General features: G+C 40.0%; 1 protein-coding gene and 1 long non-coding RNA gene across 3 annotated transcripts in view; one reads left to right on the top strand and one right to left on the bottom strand.

Moving 5' to 3' along the window:
- Positions 1–23726, bottom strand: part of UBE2E3 (ubiquitin conjugating enzyme E2 E3) — a 73080-nt gene extending 49354 nt beyond the window's left edge. The window contains exons 1-3 of one of the 2 annotated variants that reach the window (XM_084892624.1): positions 23319–23726; positions 21934–22152; positions 20066–20116 (exon numbers count right to left, since the gene is read on the bottom strand). In XM_084892624.1, coding sequence (XP_084748750.1) covers positions 20066–20116; positions 21934–22127 — 245 coding nt within the window. In that variant the 5' untranslated portion in view covers positions 22128–22152; positions 23319–23726. Of the gene's footprint in view, positions 1–20065; positions 20117–21933; positions 22153–22675; positions 22940–23318 lie in introns of those variants that run through there. The other variant, XM_084892625.1, reaches the window with a different exon arrangement.
- LOC311626794 lies at positions 1114–4990 on the top strand. The gene is made up of 3 exons (XR_014795770.1): positions 1114–2687; positions 3112–3457; positions 3660–4990. It is a non-coding gene; the product is annotated as an uncharacterized lncRNA (long non-coding RNA).
- Positions 23727–24842: the final 1116 nt, after the last annotated feature.

Genomic DNA, 24842 nt, shown 5'->3' with positions numbered 1-24842 from the left:
CCAAACAGGCTGCATGGGGCGACCAGACAGCAGAAGGGGACAGTGAGGGGCAACCAGGCTGGGGGGTGGGGGGACATATGGGGGCGAACAGGCCGGCAGGTAGGGCAGTAAGGGTGACTAGATCAGTGATGGTGGAAGAATTAGAGGCAACCAGGCTGGCAGGAGGAGGCAGTTTGGATTGGCCAGGCCACAGGGGGCAGTTAGAGGTGATCAGGTAGGTAGGCAGGTGAGCAGTTAGGAGCCAGTGGTCCCAGATTGTGAGAGGGATGTCCAACAGGAATCAGGCCTAAACCAGCAGTCGGACATCCCCCGAGGGGTGAGGGACCACCCCCCACGCACAAAATTCAAGCACCAAGCCTCTAGTTCACTTATAAAACTCTAGAGCTTAGAATGAATTTTCCGGTCTCCTAACTTCCTGAAATATCATGCCTAAGTGTTTTTTCTGAAGAGCTGATGCAAGCTTTCAATGGGTTTTTTAAACAGCCTAAGGACTGCAACCCCTCTAATGTCATTTCTAATTTCTGCCTCTAAGAGCCTGTGTGAATTCATATCCTTCATCCACAATCACGAATCTTATTATATCATTAATAGGAGTTAATACTTTATGAATAATACACCTCTCTGTAACACCACTACAAACATTTTTTCTGTGTTTAAAGGTTTTGTTCCCTTCATAGCACTTACTTTACACATTGGAATTTCAATAATCTCCTTTATAATTTTGTTTATGGATTCAAAATTAAAGTTAACCTTCAGGGTCTAATCATGGCCACCAAACTGCACAACTCCAGGAGGTGTCATTCACACAGTATTGTGTTTAACTCAGCACAGAGTGCAGAATGACACTCCTGGAGTTGCACAATGTGGATGTTCTGGACCAACCAACAATACGTACGTCCATTTTGCAAAGGTTTCCAATAGTTTGACTTTTTATAATATATTTTTAAGACTGTCATTCATCTGGAGCTTATTTTGTAAAAACTGTGATTAACAATTTTTTAAATGATTCATTTATTCCAATTTCACTTAGTAAATAATCTTAACTCTAGCTTTGGAAAGTTAATTTAATAGATTACTTTTTAAAGGTATGTGTTCAATATACTTAGTCTCAATCTGAACTTCTATTCAACAAAACTTTAAAATTATGTATGTACCTTCTATGTGCTAGAAACTGGGCTAAAAGTTGATAACGAAAAAGGCAAAAACGCTTGCTGAAAACAAAAGTCTTAGTCTTACCAGATAAATAATCTATTATTATACTGCATACTATTTTTTATTCTGTCCCACTCATCATTGCTATTTGTGGACTAGAATTATTTTTTAAATCTCTGTATTAGAATTGATTCTAACATGTCGCTTTTCAAAATGCTCTTTCATAAGCATGCCTATTTATCTTCCACATAACAATTGCTATTTACCATTATGTGCAACACATATCATGTATTTAATACCTAATCCATTAAAAGCAGATGAAAGAATTACTCTAAAAGAGGCATTAAATAACTTGCTCAAAATCTCAGTTCTTTCTGGAGCTGGGACTTGAACTTGAATTTGTCTAATTCCAAAGCCCTTTATCTGAGTCAGCTGGCCTTCCTGGATGCAGAGAAAGAACAATTTTTTTTTTTTTTTTTTTTTTTGATGGAGGAAAGGATTACTCTGTCTTTGCCTTCAAATTGTTTAAACCTTTTCTTTTTTAAACTTTATATTATAATCACAGTTGTTAAATAGCTGCATTGTACCAACTGACCTTCCCCCCGCCCCATTCACAAGTATTTTTAATAAACACAATACTGGCTTTTTGTTAAAGGAAAGCCTATTTTATTATTCTAAGAAAGAATTATCTTCTCCTTCACTGTTTAAATTGGGATTCCATCAAAATATATCAAATGATGCTCAGCATCACAAGTGATCAGGGAAATGCAAATCCAAACCACAATGAGATGCCACTTTACACCCACTAGGATGGCTATGATAATTTTTTTTAAAAAAGAGCAAAAAATAAGTGTGGCAAGCATATGGAGAAATTGGAATCCTCATACATGGTTGGGGGGAAAGTAATATAGTATAGCCTTTGTGAAAACAGTTTGGGGGTTCTTAAAAATGTATACAGAGAATTACCATATGACAAAGCAATTCCTAGTTCTAAAAACAGGTATGCAAACACATGCATGAACTATGCATGAATAGTTCATAGTGGCACTATTCATGGTAGCCAATAGGTAAAAACAACCCAAAAGCCCACAACTAATAAATAAAAATACACCAAATACTAGCCCTGGCTGGTGTGTTCACTGGTTAGAGCATCAGCCTGCACGCTGAAGGGTCTTGGGTTTGATTTCCACTCAAGGGGAACACCTGGATTGCAGATTCCATCACAGGCCATGGTTGGGGCACATGCAGGAGGCAACCAATTGCCTGCCTCCCACTCTCTCTAAAAAAAAAATCAATGGAAAATATCCTCGGGTGAGGATTAACAACAATAACAACAAAATATATACTAGAGTCCCGATGCCTGCAATTCGTGTAGGAGTAGCCTTCCTTCCCCTGGCTGCCGACTTCCCTCCGGCACCTGGGACCCAGGCTTCCCTCTGGCCACCAGCAGGCAGGGGAACCCAGGCTTCCCTCGCAGCCCTGGCTTAGTCTGGAAGGTCCTCCAGAAGGATGTCTGGTCTAATTAGCATATTACCGTATTTTCCGGTGTAAAAGACGACCCCCTAATTTTACAGTTAAAACATAGGTTTAGGCCTATATTCGCTGTATAAGACTACCCCCCACTTCAAAGAAAAGACTTACTTTGCCGTCAAGATCTGCAGGTAGCCGAGACAAGTTTAGCTCAGTGGATAGAGCGTCGGCCTGCAGACTGAAAGGTCCCGGGTTCGGTTCCAGTCAATGGCATGTACCTTGGTTGCGGGCACATTCCCAGTAGGGGGTGTGCAGGAGGCAGCTGGTCGATGATTCTCTCTCATCGATGTTTCTAACTCTCTATCCCTCTCTCTTCCTCTCTGTAATAAATCAATAAAATATATTTTTTAAAAAAAAAAAAAAGATCTGCAGGTAAATTTTGTGCAATTTTGGACTTTTTTTCGTTTCGAAAGTCGTCTTAAACGCCAGAAAATACGGTATGCTTTTATTATTATAGATATAGATAAAGAAAGCAAATACTTTTATTTCATATTGTGTATTTCTTGAAATACTTTATCTTCTTTAGTCTATTACAGCAGTCAAAGGATTGGGAACTGCCACGCTATTCTTCACAGTCCTGTAACAAACTTCCTTTGTTAAGGAGTAGTATTCTCTTTCACTAAATGAGATTAGATAACTGTCATTTTGATAGTAATGGTTATCATGCTTGGAGATTTAGTATTCGTCTCAAAATATGTTTAAGGTAAGTTTTCCATCGTTTCCTATGCTCTAGAATAAAAAATAACATGGGAAATACCTACCACTTAGAACACATGTGTCAAACACAAGGCCCGCGGGCCAAATCCAGCCCGCCAGGCCTTGCAATGTGGCCCGCACCGCGCTGTCATCACTGCACTCCGCTGTCAGTTTATGACATTGTCAGTTTATGACTGTTCAGTAAACCATTCGGCCCACAATTTAGGCTGGATTTTAGATTTTGGCCCCTTCTCTGATTGAGTTTGACACCCCTAACTTAGAAATTTAAAACATCTTACCAGTAAATCTATAAATAAACATATTTAACAAAATTCTAAATTTTTAAAGTTATTTTATAAATCTAATTTATATTTTCAAATGAATCATCCTCTGTTGATTATCTGAAGAGATGGCTGCTATTTTTTTTTCTTATTTTTATAATTAAAAACCTGTATTAGGGAGATTTAGGGATCTCTGATCCTTTCAGCTCACATAATCAACTTCCAAAGTTGTAACTTATTAAGTTCTTATTTACTTCTATTTTCAGCTGTTTGCACCCAAAATTCCATGCCCTCATGAACTCATTAGCTACGCAGACGTGTGTACACAGCCTCAATGTTTAGATCCTTCCACACACTTTTACCCAAACTTTTCTATTATGACAGGCAATCAAAGTAGGGGATGTTTAAGAAATAGTGAGCCATTACAATCAAATAGTGAGCCATTAGAATTGTTACAAACATGATCCTAACTGACCTCTAGCTTCACAGAGAATAAATGGTATTTCATTATCTCCCCAGCCCCTTCCCCACTCTCCACAACCCAACTAAGTCCTTAACCCTCAGAGTACTACTTTCCAAATTATGACTGCAAGGCTGACAGTTCCTGAATCCTAAGAGACATGCTTCCTAAAAGGCGCACTCAGGCCTCCGTTGGACTAACTGAATCAGAATCTCTGCTTTGGATAATTGTTGATTACAAGAATCTCTTAATTCACACCAAGCCCAAACAAAACTGCCCGAGTACATAGCATCAGGGTAAGGTAGCCCTGTAATTTATCATACAATCCAGGGCATTTCTGAAAGTGAAAGGAAATGCTATTAATAATTACACCAAGACAATAGATATAAACCAGGATATATGGTCTAAGCAGGGTTCCTGCAGTGCTCTACACTCAGAATTTGGCTATTTTAGGATTACTTTCAACTAATAAGTTTATTAAAATCATTCTGAAATGTAGTGCAAGAGCATTATACTAAGTCTAAAAACATAAAGCAGCAAACCTAAGATCCATATCCAGTTCTGGTGCTCAGTCCAGATGGAAAGAAAGATCACATGACAAGAGGCAGTAAGTAGCAGAAATAATGTGTGGGTCTCTCAAAAGAAAGAAGCAAGTTTTGAAATAGGCCTTAAAGGATCATCACTATTTGGAGGATGACAGCCATTCTAGACAATGAGAGATGATCAACAAAGATGCAGAGTCTAGAAAACCCATGCTATGCCTGGGAGGTGGGAAACAAACCACTTTTGCTAGAACATAAGGCTTTTATAGGTAATGGAAGATAAAAATAAAGATAAGTTAGGAGCCAGATGCAGAAGATTTTGGTGTACAGCCACTGAGATTTCTGAGGGAATTCCAGAATCAAATAGCAGAGCTGACAAATATAGCATGAGTGCAGGGGAGATAAAAAGGGATAGAAGATACAAGGGTGAAAAAAGAATACATATCACGCGGAGGAGGAAATAAATACTAAAGAAGAGGAATTAGGAGACAGAGGAGATTTCAGGTATGGCAAAAGTAAGTTGAAAGCAAAGAGACATGAAAATGTGGGAACCTACAACAACAAAAAAAAGTAAACTAAGTCATGAAGAAAGTATTACCAGCTAGATTATTAAATGGCATTATTAAAATAGAAAAGGAAAAAACAAAATAAAAAGATGAAAGACATACAAAATAGAAAAGTAGAGGAGGTTTTTAGATTGATAGATAGATAGATAGATATCAATAAATTAAAGATAAATGGGAAGCCAGATAGGGGTTAAGGAGAGAAAAGATGACAATTAAATGGGCTTTAATAATAAATCTTTTATAAACAGGAAGAGGTTAGCAATTAGAAAGAGGCTGGCCCTGGCCTGCTAGCTCAAGTGTCCTATATACCAAAAAGGTTGCAAGTTTGATTCTCGGTCATACAGGAGGCAACCAATCGATGTTTCTTTACTTCAATATCTCTATACCTGTGTGTCTGTCTGTATGTATGTATGTCTCTCTCTCCGTCTCTCTTTCTCCCCCTCTTCCTCTCTCTCTAAAATTAATACTCAATCCTCAGCTGAGGATTGAGAAGGAAGGATAGGAAGGAGGGAGGGAGGGAAGAAGGGAGTGGCTAGAGGCAAAAGAAAAGAAAAAGTTCAGTTTGAGCCAATGGCCTTAGCAGAAACCTCCAGCTAATAGCACAGGTTTTCCATTTAATAAAATTAAATTCACCAATGATGAAAAAATCAGAGGAATATACAAAGATACATATTTGCAAGAACATGGGTATATATGTACATGATAAGCTCATGCATAAATTTCATATTTAGTATAAGACTTCAAAGTTTGGGGAAGGTGTAAAGAGTTAACTGCTAGAGGAAGAAAATAGCATTTTTTGCATAGAAGATAATTACATATGCAGTAAAGTCATACATATTTGGTCAAGATAGACTTTACATAAGAAATCTATGACAAATTATTATACATTACTTGAAGGAACACTCTATAAAAATATTTTTGTTACAGCATTATGATTTGCTCTCATTACAATTGGAATCTAGGCCAGTAATAACCCTTTCTCCCCCAAGACATTTGGAGAGGAAGGGGTAATTTCAGACAGCCACAATACTGGGAGGGGCTCTACTCAAATTTAGTCAGCAGAGTCCAGGGATACTCTATCTCCAAGGCAAAGCACAACCCAGTCCAAATGCCAAGGGAGGCCCTGATGAGAAACAGTGTAAGTAGACAAAGGTTACTTGCCTTGTATATTTAGACTAGTGACCCGGTGCATGAAATTCGTGCACGTTAAAAGGGGATGAATTAGGGGAAATAATTTAATATTGCTATTTTCCCTTTCTCTATAATAGAAGTGTCAGAGATGAAACAAAATTAGTAAAATGTATATGAAAACCTTCCTCATGTCAGAGTCTGGGGCTCACCACCGGACCCAGGATCAAGTCCCCACCCACCCACCCACATGCACCTCAAAATCACGTGTAACCCAGCCACCCTCCCGCCCCCATTGGGCTAGATCCAGACCCCGCCAACCCCACCCCTGTCAAGCCCAGCCAGGCAGGGGGCACAGCCTCAGGTCCCTGGCCCAATGCTGGGGCAGGGGGTGTGGCCTGAAGTTCCCTGTCAAGCTCTGCTGGGTGGGGGGGAGGAGCATGGCCTGAGGTCCCCGGCCTGGCGCTGGGTCAGGGGGAGTAGCCTGAGGTTCCCTAGCCCAGCACCAGGACGGAAGCAAACCTTGAGGTCCCCCGTCAAGCCCTGCTGGGAGGGGGACACAGCCTGAGGTCCCCTGTCAAGCCCCACAGAAGCAGGGGAGGGCATAGCCTCAGGTCCCCGCTGACTGCTTGTTAAGGCTCTTTATGGGAACTTGGCCTCAACTGTGGGTGCAGCCATCTTTGTGATGAAGTGATGGTCAATTTGCATATTCCTTCTTTATTATATAGAATAATGTTAATTTTTAAAACTCAATTATTGTGATAAATTAAGTTGGCTCTAATAAAGGTCTTTGCGTTCTACCTTGATTTATCTTATTTCAAAACTTAAAAACAGAACTTTAGTTCTAATAAAGATATCTCAGTTATTTTAATGCCAACATATTGATTGGCCCTTGACAAATGATGAACAGGTGGCTAGGAGAATGCCGTTTTTTTTTAAAACAGTAGCTTCAGTATGTATTCCGTTTTCAAAATAATAACTAGGGCAAATGTTAAATTGAATGCATTATTTGCATTATTCTACCACCAAATTTATCCATGCAATTTTTATATACCCAAAGTTTCCTAAGGCAAAGCAATTTAAGTTGAAACTTATTTAAAATTAAGGTCTATCTATATATATATATATATAGAAGGCTAATATGCAAAGCGTCCCCACAGGAGTTCGACTGGGAGAGTGGGAGTTCAATCGTTCACTATGATGTGCGCTGACCACCAGAGGGCAGCACAGAATGAAGGCCCCTGCCAGCAGCCAGAAAGTAGGTCCCGATCACCAGCCAGGCCTAGGGACCCTACCCATGCACAAATTTCATGCACCATGCCTTTAGTCTATATCTATAATAATAAAAGCATAATATGCTAATTAGACCGACATCCTTCTGGGATGAAGCCAGGGCTGCAGCCGCGGGATCCAGCAGCTGCGGCTGCGAAGGCCTAGTCTTGCACAAATTTCATGCATTGGGCCTCTAGTCTAAATACATAAAAGCCTATGCAATCAGTCATTGACTGGTTGACCAGCAGCTTGCTCATTGACCACCAGGGGGCAGGCGCTCAACACAGGAGCTGCACCCTGGTGGTCACTGCACTCTCACAGCAGGAGCCCCACTCAGCTGACCAATGGGCACCAGATGCCGGGCTCATGGCTAGTGAGCCTACCGAGCAAAGGTACAGTGACCAGCCCGGCTCAGGCTCTGCAGGCCACGCCGAGGGACCCCATTGGTGCACAAATTATAATGGCACTGTCCTAAAATCCTGCAATGGATTGAAACATAGTAAATGTAAGTTCCCAATTGATTCTGAAAAGGATACTAGGGAACTAACTTATTGTGAAAGAAATTAAGCACTTATTCTGCCTTCATTTATGTAACTTATCCAACTGAGGAACCAAATACTTGTAGTTAAGTTTCTCTTTAGAGATATATTCCAATGACTGCCAGTATCCCAAAGCCCACCAGAATGTATGTGTCTCCAGACAGAAAAGCACACTGCTACCTTTGAAACAGCTTTGTCCAAAAAATAAAAATAAATAATAATGTGACACCGATGAGAAACATTAATCAGCTGCCTCCTGCACACCCACCTCCTGGGGATCGAGCCTGCAACCTGGGCATGTGCCCTGACTGGGAGTCCAATCGGTGACCTCTTTATCGGTGCATGGGATGATGTTTAACTGACTGAGCCACACTGGCTGGGCTTGATCAAGCCTCTTGACCCAATGCCCAAATTTACTGGAAACACTGAACACCAAGAAAGATATTAAACTACACTATAGGAATGCAATAAGCCATATCTATAGTCTGAGAAACAGCCCCATTTCTTCATTAAATAAATTTCAAAAACGAAAAAGAGGGAACGTATAGATTAGAAGATCATAAAAGACATCAACCAATCACAATGCGTCTATTTTATTTGAAAACGGATTCAAATAAGTTGAGGAGGAGGAAGGTAGGGATTTTCTAGGACATCCATGAAACACTTGTAAATCTGAACAGTGACTGACCTAGGAACTTCGATAAAATTGTATATGTGTTGTCCGGGCTGGTGTTTCTCAATGGTGTTAGAGCATTGGCCCATGCACCAAAGGGTTGAGGGTTCTAATCCCACATCAAGGGTATGTACCTTGGTTTCAAGTTCCATCCCTGCCTAGGTTGAACTGAGTGGGGGAGGCAACCAATCAATGTCTCTTTCTCACAATGTCTCTATCTCTCTTTCTCTCCCTCCCCCCTCCATTCCTCCTTTTCAACTCTCTAAAAATGAAAGAAAAAAATATCCTCAGGTGAGGATTAAGAACAAAAAATTTTAGATGTGTTAATGACATTGTGGTTAAGTAAAATGGAGTCCTTAGTTTTTTGAAAACGCACACTGAAATATCTGTTCTTAAAAATGCAGATTAAACGATGTCTGAGATTTGCCTCATTATAATACAGAAGGTGAAATGGGAGGGGTTTATAAATGACCAAGTTTGGTCAGGGTTAATTAACTATTCAAACTAGGTGAAGACTCCATGGGGATTCATCATACAAGTCTGTTTACCTTTGTATATATCAAGTTCTCCATAATAAAAAGTTAATTTTCAAAAATTAAGAAACCTCAGCAGGAGGGAAAAGAGATCATTTGCAGCATATTTATTTTAGGGTTTAAAAAGAAAATGAATACTTGGCACAGTCCTCTAATGGATGTGAAGATATTAGGCATCTGGGAGGATATATCAGAAACGTATTTTAAATTTTTAAACAGACACTGGTGTAAATAAAGAAAACCTAAAGGTACACTAGTTAAAACTGCCACTGAATTCCACATAGATCACAAGCATCTAAATTTGTATCTGAACCCTTCAAACTGCCAGATTCCCCCCCATTATTACAGCAAGTAAATTCGCTACAAGCATATACATCTCAAATCCAACAAATGTTACCAAAACCCTTAGAAACAAGAGTGAAATAAAAATAAAACCATAAAGCTAAGGTCTTATGGTGCCCTCTACATTTTGTTGTTGCTTGTTTAAATTGAGAAGACTACAGAAAGCAACAGGAAGCTATAAACAATATGTAGTCACAATCTTCTATGATCAATTCTCTAAGGGGACCCTGAATAAATGGATTCTTAACCTACTAAAATTTAATGTGAAAAAATGTTCCATTTGTAAAGGACCTATAAGATCGTAAATGGCAAAGCAAACTACAAATAACCACCCTCAGAAAGGGGACGAATGGTGTTTACAAAAAGTGAGAAGCATAGATGTAACAGAAGGATCATCATGGTGATTTATAAGTAAAGGAAAATAAAAGAAAAAGGTAACAAAATTCATGTTTCCCTAGGCCTTTCATTCAGACCAAAACATGTGGAGCTATACTCCCAAAAGCAATTTCAGACTAGAGATGTCTTTATTTTTCCCCAGACAAGCAAGAAGTTAAACAGAATGACAAAGTATGTTTGCTTTGGGACAGCGAAGCAGCAAAGAAACTTTGGAATGGCATAAATCGCCCAAATCCCTCCCAAACAGGCAAACTAAGCCTCGGACAATGAAGGAACACAGCACTTCCTTCCAGAGTTTTATTTGTTGCAAATAACCATAAAATTAAAACAATTGTTATATACACCAGAGACCAAACAGAGGAAACTGGCATTTAAAAAAATTTAAATGCTTCTAGAAATTTGACCCTATAGTTATTATTCATAAGGTTAATCACTTTCTACTGACCATCTAAAAGAGGCACTGAAAACAAGTTTATGCTATTTACCTAAACACCTTATAAAACCTATAAAATGTTAGCAGAGAGAAAATTCTCAAAGCTTTCGTACTTAACTTTATATTGCATTTAGACAAGATGCAAGGCACAGAGTGAACTGTAAAACTCATTACCTTCATCAATCTAAATGAACCATATAAACCTTGCAGGTCACCCAGAAAAACATTTTCCTCAGCTCCACTTCCAAAGAGACTTAATTAAGAAAAAAAGCAAATCCCCGTAATTAATATCTAGGAATAATTTCTATACATATTCACAAGCTTAGGAAAAACAGTACTTACGTAAGCTATGAACTTATGTAAAACAAGACAAAATTAAGGAATGTCATATAATACCAAATTGCTGTAAAAAAGTAGATCTGGTACTAGTATTTAAAAAAAATAGTAAGTGTACATGTTGCTAATAAATCAGTAAAAAAAAAAAAAAAAAAAAAAAACTCTCATAAAATCCTATGTGATTGGGGCTTTTCTCCATAAAGCTAAAAATTCTTATCTGCGGATTTTTTTTCCAACTTCAAAGCAATTTCATAAACATCAACTGCTTCACAATACCCCAAAGAAAAAGGTAGAGGTACATTAAAAGTTATTCTTTAGCCAACAGGAAAGCCATAACAAAGAACTAGTAGGCAGAGAACAAAGATTTGCCTTTTCCATTATGATCATATTCAATCCCTTACCTTCTTCCTTGCAAATAAAATGAGGGCAAGAAGGCTGGTGAGTTGGGGAATGCTCCCTGAAAAGATAATGCTTCTAAAAAAAAATATATATATATATATATATATATATATATATATATATATATATATATATATATATATATATATTTTTTTTTTTTTTTAAGAAGAAAAAGAGCCTAGCACCCCCAAGACCAAGAAGGAAGCTTACTTTTCTCCAACTTACCATACCTGCCAAGTTCTAAAACCCCTAAAGAAACAGTATTTTGGAACCTACAAGAGACTATAAGCAAACAAATGAGATATATTTATTTACACTAAGCATGCACCTCCAGACCCATAATCAACTTTGAATCCTCTTACCAGATTTCTCAAGCAGCGCTGTACGGAAGCAAGAGTACTTACTTTCATGTCAAAAGCAAGCCTCGATTTCTGCCCTGATCTGTTGCATGAACTACATATGTGACATCTGGCAATTTTCTCAACTCTCACAATTCAGTTTTGAATTATAAACAAGACACCTATCTCAAGCTAGCAGGACTGTTTTGAAAATTAAACAGTTTAAATTAATAGGTACTATATTATGGAATTCAGAACAGGGTCAGGCTGGTGCTCAATTATTTCCTCTTTCCACTTTGCAGTGACAGTGAAAGTCATCCATTCGTGGAAGTACTGGTATATATCCTGTGTGACAGAGAAACTGATTTCTCACTGAGCTCCCATAAGTTCCCCCACATTTTCCAGCCACCCTGCAGTTAGTTGAGGCCATGTGATTAATTCATGTCCTACTTCCAGACCAAAGCACTTAAAAGTGGGCACATGACCCTCCAGCTCTCATGCCTGGACACATGTTCAAAATAGCAGAGTTGTAAGATGCAAGCATACATCCAAGTCAACACATCCAAGAGCCAAGTCAACACATCCAAGAGCTAACCCTGAAGACTTCCTGGGCCTACAGTGGATTCCATATGACCAAGAAAAATAAAGCTTTATATTACAAACCTTCTAAGTCTGTTTGTTAAATGCAATACAGCTAGCAAAGTTTAATGTACCCTTTTACAGCCAAATTGCCTCAAATGCTGCAAGACAAAATGCATACATAAAAATGGCAAGTCCTGTGTTTAAGTATTAAAGGACATCTTCCTTTCTGTATATCTAGAAAAAATGGATTGATTAAAAAACAATATTTGATCACAAAGTGGAAAAGTAATCCAATATACACAGAACATAACTTAAAAAGAAATCGATACTTATAGTTTCACCTTAAAGGGAAAAAAATTCTAAAATAAAGTATCTAAATTTTTTCTAGTTTAGCATACAAATTATACAACAACAAAAAGCAATAATCTAAAAATAACTGAGAAACTGAAAACAGCTATTAGAAACAGGTAAAAGAAAGAAAAGTGTAGAGCAAGACTTTAAACACCCTTTCCTCATGAGTAAACAGCTGTAGTAATTCATCATTGTAATAGAAGTAGTACTGCTTATACACAATTCTGGAACCCCAAAAGCTCTGTAGAAAAATCAAAGGTTTTTTAAAAATAAGTTTGAAGCAAAATAATTTGGCAATCACACCAAACATGAACTACCCTGAAACTATCTGAAATCTCCATTTATCTCACTTAATATGAATGCTCATACAGTTTTGGTGCAGAAATATGAATGTCTGATTATGGAGTGCTGCCCCAGATCCCAGGAAGGGTGCTGCATAAAATACAAAAGGCACAGCATACTCCCTTTCTAAAATCTGAAAATTTCTGCATTCTGAAACATCCAGTATCTGGCACCAAAAGTTTGAGATAAAGTGAATTTATAGCAATAGAAACAAAACAAACAAATAAACAAACAAAAATCTCTGTATTGTCTTAATGATAAAAATAAAAACCAAATCAAATGTAAAACAGAATTTTGATGATTTTCTTTCCAATGGCACTTCTCCTTGATGGTATTTCAATATTCCTAGTACAACACAAACACAACCCCGCCTAAAGTTAGTAGAAAACATAAAAGATATAAAAATACTGTTGTAAGCATTTCTGGCCTCAATAGACCATCATTTAGCAGGTATTGAAGATAGCCATTTCTGTGAGTTCACATTAAAAATACCATATACATACATTAGATAATATGAACTACAGCACAATAGTGGGAGATAAGCACACCGGCTCTGAGGTAGGTGTAGGAGAATATATTAAGCAGGCATCACTAATAAGGTAGAAAATAGTAAAAAAACGAACTATGCAAATTCAACAGGCAAGAGAATGGAATAAATACCTACAGCAGGATTTCTCAACCTCAGCCCTACCAACATTTTAGTCCAGATCATTCTTTGTTGTGAGGGGTTGTATTTAGCAGCACCTCTGACCTCTATAATCACTAAAGGTCAGTAGCACCCCTTTCTATCCCCAGTTATGAAAAGCAAAAAAGTCACCTAGGCATTGCCAACTGTGGATGGGCTGGGGGTAGGGCAAGCAGGGAGGCAAAAAACGGCCCCCAGTCTCCATAGGTAAAAGAAAGATCAAAAGTTTAAAGACGCTTCTTCTTATAGATTTTACAAAATGTCAAGCGTACCTCCCTGTCAAAAGCAGTATGGGAAGAGAAAAAAAAAACATTTTCTATTTCTCTAGATCTACAAGAGGTTTTATTACATGTTTTTAATCTCAATTTTGTAGGGAAGGTGAGAAGAGCAGATTGAGTTCTCCATTCTCATTCTTGCACTATACAAGCAAAAATGATTTGTTGATTTTCTTAGGAGTAAACATACCCAGCTGTTGTTAAGGAGGGAATGCGGTACCAACCGGCTTCCTACAGAAAGGAACAGAACAATCTGGGAGTCTTGCATGTAGCTAGCTGCAAAGTAACGGTATCACTTTTGAAATTGCACACACTGCTCCCCCCGCTTCCTAATAACATTTTCTTCATTAAACTTAATAGATCCCGAATAAAAATATGGTTTTTTGAGAGAAAAATAACAGTTTCCAATCAAATCATTCTTTTGGAAAAAGTATTTAGTCACAGCAGTACTGAGTCCTTCTGCTACACTGGCATATGTGATGGAAATAATTAGACTTACTGTGATTTTCAACTTTCTTTTATTAAAAAAGGTAGCTGAATAATATTAAAGTTATAATTAAGAAAAAAGTAAAAATATATATATGAGAAATTTAAGATTTTCTTTACTCCAAAGTCATTATTTTGCCTTAAATTTCTATTTCTGTTAATTTGACAGACTTCAATTTATTAACAAATTTTAACATGCAAAAGCACTATGTGACGCAAGACATAAAAATATATGAGAGTCCTTCTTTCAAAAGAAGACTAACTCCTACCAAAGGTAAACAAGTAAATAATTACAGCATATTACATAGCATATTAAGAATTTGCAAGTGTGTTGAAACAACAATAAGTTTACTAAGAAATACAATACTTAAATTTATCAGTAATGTCCAAGTGCCAAGAAAAATCCTCATGATTTTTGAGGTCTACATTGATGCCAAAAGTTAATTAATTAATAATAAAATAATAAAAATTCACCATTGGTATATGACCACAGTCGGGTGGAATGGAAAATACCTTCCCTGAGAGTAGTTCTGTATTTATGTGTTTTACAAATCAAGCTTCCAATTACAATTTAATTCTTATAAAAAGGCAGGCCCAGGATATTTTTCGGAAGAGTTGAAAATAAAATGATGAGATGAATTCATGAGACAGAATTTTGTTTTATAAAAGAGAGTGCATTCACATAGCTCACACTTTCTAATATAAACAATACCAACAATTAAATGTATAAGTAAAGAAGAAAAACTATAGCTGTGAGTTTACAATCCAGTAGAACTGAATAAACAAGCAACAAAGCTATGTCAATATCACATGCTGCTTTAATCATGACCTGCCTTCATCCCCAATTAGAAAAACCTTCCAAATCTCTCCTTAGATCACAGATAAGGAAAGAATACTATGTATAGATAACTAAACTATATCAATCCAGAATCTAAATTTTACTAATATTGATATAATCTCATTCTCCGTAAAACTGCAAATTCTTACAATGAAATATTTAAAAGGGAAAACAGCCATCACCCTTATTTTAAGGTTTTTCATTATAATTTCCTGGACAGTCAAAGCATTCTCTACTGAACTGTAAGTATCATTAACCTTATGCATATTCCTTTAAAAGGGATATACTATTTGTTTATTTTTGCTCAATTTTCTTATGTTTTCTTTTTTATTCAAGTGCTAAGCCACTGCTTTTACTAACATCAAACAACTTCTTGATGTCCTTAATAAACAGGTGCTGCACTGACTGACTGAAGTTATTCAGAAGGTAGGACACTGATATGCTGCAGAAAATGCAAGCAAGCGTGGGGGAAAGCTGCAAAGCCACCTCTCCCGCTTTAATCATGCTGTGACCACTTTATGGAACCGATTTATAACTGTTACAAAACTAAAACACATTAACTCATCTGCTCCTCCCAACACACCTAAATGGGGGTGTCATTTTACCCTCCATTTTACAGCCAAGGAAACTGAGAGACAGAGCTATTTGATAACTTATCTAAGGTAACACAGTGAGTAAGCCCCAGAGCAGGGATATAAACTCAGACAGCCAAGTGCTTTTCTTTCTTTTTTTTTTTTAATATTTTTCTTATTGATTTTGTACAGAGAGGAAGGGAGAGATATAGAGTTAGAAACATCGATGAGAGTCCTCGATCGGCTGCCTCTTGCACACCCCCTACTGGGGATGTGCCCACAACCAAGGTGCATGCCCTTGACCGGAATCGAACCCGGGACCCTTCAGTCCCCAAGCCGGCGCTCTATCCATTGAGCCAAACCGGTCCCGGCAGCCCAGTGCTTTTCAAACCTCAATGTATATACAATTCACCTGGGAATCGTGTTTAAATTCAGATTAGGATTCAGTGCTTCTGCAGTGGGGGAAGGCAAGATTCTAACAATCTCACCTAAGATGCAGATGCTGCTTGTCTGAAGATCACTCTTTGAGCAGCAAAATATTAGTCTATGTTAAAAAATTATGGTAAGTGGCAATAATCCTCAAACAGAGGTAGTGTTCATCCACAGACAGAGGCTTATGACTAAATCAAGAGTTTCTAACTTCTGGTTTAGAACTTAATTGCTCCTTTTATTCATTATTTTTAAAAAGAAGGAAGTTATTTAGCAAAGTGTGCAAGTATTATAGTATCTGCTTTCAGGTTTTGCTCTATGAACATATTAATACTCTAACTTGATACTGTAACACCTTCCAATAAACCTTTTCCACATCCCAAAACTATAATATTTACAAATGTCCCTGAATGTTTACTTTAACGTTAATTCAATCTGAACACATTAAAGAATATTCTAAGAATGTATATTTGTCTCATATATGTGGGAAAATTTAGAATTCGAGTTTAAAAATCCAGCATCTTTCTGTATTTTTGTACAAGTGATAACTGAGAGGATAAGAACACACTTTGGGAAACAGGTGGAACCTAAATGTCTGAATAGCACCTCACTCAACAATTCTAGTCAGTCGCTTTCTCTAAAAACATTCGGAAATGCCCAAAATACAATTTCCCTTCATTCTCATCAACTATTTATACCCTACGTAATCTAGATTACAGTATGTAAAGAGTATAAACCAAAGCCACAAAATATTATGCCTTTGTTGAGAATGTTTTGGCCTTAGGCACTTTAATACCTAAAAACTGAGATGCCGTCTAATCACTGGAAATAAACAGTTTAGCAAACTTTTATACTATCAGGAAAAGAAATATTAATACTCTCAAAATATATTCAAACAAGTTTAAAGCCACACACGTAATTCAACAATTAAGTCTACCTTAAGATCACCTTGAGTGTATACAGTATAGAGATGGCTATATATTATAACAACTAAAGAATCTTTTACTAATTCAACATAGAAAATGATTTAAGAGAAATTTTAGTCTGAATAATTTTGATTTTTGCCGCGTTTTCTTGCATTTCATTCAATATTTTCCTAAATGTACACGGATATACTTTATTTTCTTCCCTGAGATACAATTAAACCTGTCACATACTTTGACAAACTTGTAAAATCATATTCAAAACCATAATGGAATTCTGATTAACTACACATGAAAGTCAAAAGAATTGTTTCATTAATTTCAATCAATATGAATTCATATGTGCTAGAATTTATAAACACAGAATCCCGTTTTTAATAACATAAATGAAATTTAAACTATACATTACAAAGCTAAAATTCTCACTGATGACCTTGTGAATCACAAAAACACTAGTAATGTTGTGTTTAATATCTGATGTGAGTAAAAATATAATACAAATTTGGACTTAGCTGTCAAAACTCCTAAAATGTCTCCACTAAACACTCAATTCCTGGATGACGACTGGATATTCCACCCCAAAGAATCTTAAGACATATAATAAAACACACAAAAGTATCTGGATATCTTTGTCAGGCATATGGAAGACTGTCCCCAAACTACCAGTCCCCTACTAAGACTCTTACATTCTTACATCCTGTCTGTTTTTGCTTTAATCAGACAGTCACAAAGAAATGCATACAGGGGTGGGCAAAAGTAGGTTTACAGCTGTAATACAAATAAATAATACAATAAACTGCGTTTCACATACTCACAACTGTAAACCTACTTTTGCCAACACATATATGCTAAAGAACTGAAGAACTGAAAGATGCCAATTGCAATGGTTAATGGTACACATAAGGTATGACAAGGGAAATCAAAGATGACATATTTCATGTTATTGCTCACAAGCAAGCCCAAAGGTTTGCTACTTCACTAGCCTGATCATTAAATGTGAAGCGTTCACGAACCACAATGAAAACAGAAAAATGAAGGGAAAAATAAAAACAAGTTAACTTTCTGTCTCCTAGAGAGATTCTGCTTCCTCTAAAATAATCCTCCCTGACCACGTGGAACCATTTCTGTGTTGAACTGTACAGCTCTATTCCTTCAGCAGCTGCAATGCTACCCTACTGCTCTAAAGACATTCAACACGTGTCTAGATTTGTACACTAGTACACTAGTTTGGGTCATATGCAGAAAATAAACAGAAACCTTTAAAAATGTTTGACCTTATGCGCAATTTTATTGAAGAGTTTTGAATGGACAGCGCTTTACATCTTTTATAATAGGAAATACCAAAATACACTGCAATTTAAGTAATTATTCAGAGAGCAAGAGCAAATTTAACTTGACCCCTCTCCCTAAATGGCTACAGATTTGACTGACATACCATTTAGACGCCTAAAAATATTTTGATTTATTTATCCACTAAAGTGGTGCTGTTAAACAGAAATACAATGCAAAGCCACATATTAAAATTTCTAATAACCACATTAAAATGGTAAAAAAATAAGTGAAATTAATTTTAAATCATATTTTATATAACCCAATTTATACAAAATATTATCATTTCAACATGTAATAAAAAATGTTTTTAAATTGGTAAGATCATAATACATACTTTCCTTTGTACTAAGTTTTCAAAATCTGATGTGTATTTCACACTTAGAGCGTATCTTATTTTGGATTAAATTGATCAACAGCCACCAGTAGCTAGTGGCTACATTACTGGACAGCGTAGGTCATAAGTAATACTTTCAGATCTGACATACCACTAACTGTTTAAATTATTTTGCATTCCTGTTTCCTTTTGGAACTGAAATAGCTGATTACAAATATAAGCAAAACTGTTAACTCACTGGATAAATCTGAATCCGATCACCTTATCCGAGGATCTGGTTAATACACATAGAAGGAAGCAACTGGATTGTACCCTATTATATCTCAAACATACTTCAGACATGGTTCTCATCATCGCAAGTGAACACAACTTGTAGCAAAAATATAGGTAAGACAAGAAAACATTCTCATATCAAACCATAACACTGCCTTGTTTCAAGCGGCCACTCTCACTTTTGAGCACATATCTCTATGCAAGTTATCTACAACGCTGTTTTCTAAGTTTGATGAATTTTAGAAGCCATAAAGTCACTGTTGAAAAACAAAGCACTAAGTAAGAGGAATTGAAAAAAAAATGTTCAGTTATCTTAATGCACCTTACACCAACCAAGAATCTTAAATTATTCTACGTGAGTTTCACTGATATAAATTCTTCCCACAAATTCCAATTCATCCACTGCTTCTCATACATATATTTCAAGTACCTAAATTACTGAGAATTCTTCCAAGTAAATAGGACATTTGATTAAAATGTAAATAATCTCAACAATATACTGTCTCGAAAGCAACTAAAACCATTAGCTTAGCACATGAAATTTGTCCTTAAGGCAAGTTAATGAGTAAATCAAACAGAAACAACTTATACTCTTGTTTACTGGATTTACATTTTATAACACATTCGGTGATCTCTAAATTTGGAAGGTCAGTTCAGATTGCACACAAGCAGTAACTTTAAAGCTCAGCAAAAACTGTAGAAGTTTCTGCAATATACTTCTGAATAAACACACTACAGAAATACTTCAACTGGGGGGAAAAAAATCAGCCCCATTCAACTCAACCTCAGTAAAAAGCACAAAATCAGTACATTCACACAAAGTCCAAAATGAGTATTACATGCTAAAATGTATTTTTCCTCCCAACTGTATTTAATTCACCCTAGAAAAATTTTATTTAATCCACTTGCAAAGCTGGAAAGAAGCAAATGCAGCCTCTTCTGCAGCACACACATCCAAGGACGATACATCAATCTCTCGATATTTTTCCCACAATTTGAAATTAAATCAACAAAATGTGTTTCTTACCTGCAGTTAGGAGGAGGATCAAGGGTTATTTCAGCTAGCTCCTTCTGAATTCTGTTAGTGAAATGAGAACAGACAAAAAGGATTTGAGATAGTCTACAGAACAACCGGGGAATTACACTGCCCTCTACCACCAAGCAGTTAAATGCAAGGCTGGCTCTGCCTTCAGTAATGCTAACATGGCTGCTTCCTCTTTGTTCTCAGAGGCATAACCCAAATCCCTCAACAGAAACTTTGCAGCTTTTCTTCTCACTTGCTACTGCAAATAAGTAAGACATTGACACCTGTTTTGAGAAGTAGTCCTCCACTAGCACTCAGCAAAGGACATAAAACCTGTTTTAAAACACTTTTTACCAAAGAAATTCTCTCTTCAAGCTTATATGCAAATGAGACAAGAAGGGAGGAGGGAAAGCATTGGAATATTTGACAATGACTTCAAGTCACTTTTACCAAGGTAAAAATGAATAAGCTACTGCTCTTACACAGTAATAGTTCTGACAGTATTTTATGTGTAAAAAAAAAAAAAGTTTAAAATTTACAATTGTCTTTACCAGTGAAAAACTTCCAAAGGACTTTGACATCATTTAACCTTATCTGTTTTCCCTGATCTTAAGTACAGCACTTAAATTTAATAAATTTGGGGGAAAGGAGACAAGAAGATATACTATAGTGCTTTGAGAAAAGGGGGGGGGGGGGGGTGTCAATTATTGATTTTACTCCAATTTAAAATGCTCTCAAAGCTTAAGATGTTGAAAACGTTCCTCAAGAAGATTACAATAAATTGACAATCATTGTAAATTATTCCAAAGACTGCTGTTATTTAATAAAATAGTCTCAAGTAATTAACAGTTGTTGATACAAGAGATGAAAATGCACAGGAAAATAAGAGTACTTTCTGAATCATTACAAGACGCCAATATTTGATCAGTTTTATATTTTCTTGTTCCTTCGGTTGTGATCAATAAAAACCAACAAAATGTCAACACTGACCAATACTGTAGGTACATTTGATGTATAATTACTACAATTCAGGGATATTCCACTCCTGCCACTGATGGCGTCCCACTTGACAGAACACTACTTTCACCATCACAGGTAATAAAAATCCACAGGAGACAAATGATCTTTCACTTATACCCGACAAAATATGTTTGTCCTGCTGCTGAGCATTAAGGTGTCAAGCATATCCGTAGGTTTTACAGGGAAAAGGCACAAGGACAGTCTAAGTTTTCAATCACCGAGTGCCATCTAAGACTGTAAGTAGCACTTATCAGTTTTATTTGCCCTCACAGGAATTCAGAGGCATAACCATCATTTAACTACAAAAAAGTAATACCTGGAATGCATGACTTAACGTCACAGGTGAAAAACAGAAAGCCGGTGTGAAGCAGTTTTTAAATCTGCTTTCCAATATAACGGAGGCCTTGAATTTGCCAATTTCTAGCCAGCAGGATGGTTTCTGATCATTGAGTTCCATGCAGAGGCACTGCTGATCTATATAGAAGTGTCCATTTCGATGAAGAAGAGTATGACTCATAGAAAGGAACATCCCCAATGTACCAGGGCCAATTGGGGTTCACCAAATTTTCCTTGCCAACTCCTTCAACCATCTGTCAGGGTGTCAGTCCAATCTCTACTCCAGACGCTGTCCCAGAAGTTCCCAGAGTACAGAATAAGTTTGCTTAAAAAGTGTAATTCCAGGGAGGTGGCTTATGGGCCACCTAAAGAATGACAACTCCTTCTAGCCCAAATGACACAGAAAGAATTATGTTTGAACTGCTTGCTCCTGATGTAAAAACACCAGCACAGCGCCGGGCCATGGGGACGGGACACCCTGACAACGTGCTAAACCCCTCGCCTGACCCGTTTACCTTTTAGCGCTAGTGGACAGCTTCGCAGTGGTTTTGCTGGACAGTTTGGTGTTCTTCTTCTGCTGGGTGGCAGAAGGTTTCCTCTCTTCTTGTTCCTCGGGCTCGGGGGCGGCTGGGTCCCGCTGGTCTGCGTCTGAACTTCCACTGCTGGTGCTGGGGCTCTCATCGTCCGACCTCTGCCTATCACTGGACATCTTGGTGCAGTTAGTCCTTGGAAAACTTTTATAAAAAGGAAGGAAAAAAAGGGAGGGGGGAGAAGAGGAAATGTGAAGTCTAAGAAATAAGCCCATCGCCTTTTCTTCCCCTAAACCGTCCCCTCAAATCGCCTTTTATAAGGAAAAGGCTTGCAAAGCGTTCCCACCAGCACAGCATCGCCCTGCAGGGCTGTGCAGGGCAGGGGATGAGCCTCGCGCCTGCAGCAGGTCAGGGTTTTCCCCGAATTCAAGTTAGCAAACCCACTCGCATTTTTTTTCCCCCTTCTTCTTTTCCATTCCATCCCATCCCATCCCTCCTCGGACAAACTATCAATTGTCTACTTTCTCAGAAGGCAGCACGAAACAGACTGGCCAGGGGAACTTGGGCAAGCAAGCATCCATAACATATGACACGCTGTACATAACAGACCTCGCTGGGGAGGAAGAGGGGGGAAAAGATGCTAGAAAGTCACTAATAGCGTCTCAATATTGACACACTTGACACGGGTCGGAGCTACCCGATTCCCTTCCCGGGAGGAAAAACATGCCCTGCTCCTCCTCGCCCATATGCTTAGTTAAGGTGGCGATGCCTCCTCAGTGCACGGAAGCTCTTTAAAACCCAACACTTAGGAATTTAAAAAAGAAAAAAAAAAAATCAACTACCGAGCTGCACCCCCGAGCCCGTCCCCGCGGCCAATCGCGGAGGCTCAGCCGGCCCAGCCCGAGCGGCCGCCCCGGGCGCAGCCGGAGCCCAGCGGCACCTTCTGCACCGCTCCCCGCGCCCGCCGGGCTCCTCGCTCCAGGTCTACATCGCGGACCGACATTTTGTCCAAAAAAAAAAAAAAAAAAAAATCACACGGGAGTTGGGGGGTTAAAAAAACAACACATCGGAGAGGAAAACAAACACAAAAACAAACACACAAAAGCCCCCCCCCCCCAAGAAGTGCAACAAATTTCCGCGCCCGCGGAGGCGGCGGCGGCGGCCACGCAGCCCCGCGGCCCTTTGTGGGGAGGGCGGGCGGCCCCGGGGGGTGCGGGCGCCGCCGGCCCCGCCGCCCGGCCCGGCTGGGCTCCGCGGACACAGCGGCGCGGGCGCCCGGCGCGAACAAAGCTGCCGCCCCCGCCCCTCCCCCGCGCCGCGCCCGCCGCCCCCACGCGGCCCCGGCCCCGCCGCCGCCGCCGCCGCCTTACCTCGGCCGCCCGCCCGCCCGGGCCGCTCGCGCGCCGCTACGCTGTGGGGGAGGGCGAGAGGAGGGAAAAAGCCTTCCTTGAGGAAATGGAGGCAGCCGGGGGGGGCGAGGGGGGGGCAGGGGAAAAGAGAAGCCGAGGAGGCTCTGGCCGGGGAGTGTGGAACATCGAAAGTCGGAGGGGGGCTGTGCAGTGCCGGGCTCCGGCCGGAGGGTGGCGCCGCCCCGCGCCTTCGGGGAGAGGAGCGGGGGGGAGGGGGAAGCTCGGCGGGGCGAGGGCGCGAGCTCCCGGCGAGGCGGAGAGGACGCGGGGGACCCCCGCGCGCTGTGGCCGCCGCCGCCCGGCCCGGCTCCTCCGGCTCCGGCTCCGGCTGCTCCGGCCGCGCCGTCAGCAAGTTCCGCGGCGGCGCGCGGGGGCGGGGCGGGCGCGGCGCGCGTGCTCGCGGGGCGGAGGGGCGCGCGCCGCCGGCGCTCGGCGGGCGCGAGCTGGTCCCGCGCGCTCCCTCCGCGCGCCTCCCTGCGCTCCGGGGGGAGGGGGGGGTGCACGCGTCCGCCCGCGCGCGGCCGGGACAAAGAGCGCGGCGGGGACCCGGCCCGGTGGCCCCGGCCGCCCGGGGCCGCGGAGCCGGTGCCCGGGAGGGCGCGGGCGCGGGCGCCGTCTCCCGGGGTGGCTTCCGGCCTGAGCCCGCCTCCAGGGCGAGGCTGCCCATTGGACTACCCGCCCTGGGCCCCGGGTGCCTCTAGGGCCCGGGAGGGCGGACAGAAATCATCCCCAGGGTTATTATTAGCCACATCCCCAGCGGGGACCCTCGGACCCCCCACTCCTGGGCTAGGGCCCCGGGCGCATGGTGGGAAGGTTGCAAACCCTCCCCCCCCTGAAAGGCTGGAGGCTAAGGTGTCCTTGAGGAGGCCTGCAGGTGGAGGAGAGCTGCCTCCTGCCCCTCCTGGGAGCTAAAGGGGCGAGATGAGGTCTTGGGCATGGAGGGAGGAAAAGGGGATTCTAGATTATGGGACCTGTCTCTGCTTTCTCTTTGGCCCTCACAGTCTGTAAAAAGGGGACAGTCGTTTGGATGTTTTGCAAACTTAAAATTCCAAGTTGTTTTTTTTTTTTAATGGCCTGTTCAAGATTGATTGAAGTGGAGGAGACTCAGGGGCTCCAACCCTGACAGTTTGCTGCTGCGGGACTATTGTTCTGGAAAGAGAAGCCCGGCTGGTACGTGGTCAGAATGTCCACCCAGGTTGACTCTGCCGTTTCTTTGCCCCAGGCACGGACGAGTCAGAAGTACAGAAACTTCCTGTTTGCAGCCCAGACTTCCCCAACTACTGAGAACTTGCTCCAGTGATGGAGCCCCAAAGGAATTTGTGGATTCCTCTCCCACAAGTGTCCAGGGGCAGAGGTGCTGGGAGAATGTGGAGTTCACAGAGGGAGTGAGAAGGGCAGTCATAACAGATGAGCTAGAGTTAAAGAAAGGAAAAAAAAGAAAAAAGAAAGTAAGCCAACATACTGAATTTTCCTACAAACCAAATG

Source organism: Pipistrellus hanaki (assembly GCF_964339955.1).
Source record: "Pipistrellus hanaki genome assembly, chromosome: 8".
NCBI classification, from domain to species: Eukaryota; Metazoa; Chordata; class Mammalia; order Chiroptera; family Vespertilionidae; genus Pipistrellus; species Pipistrellus hanaki.
The sequence above is the reverse complement of the archived record's forward strand: the minus strand, read 5'-3'. Positions and strand labels throughout refer to the sequence as shown.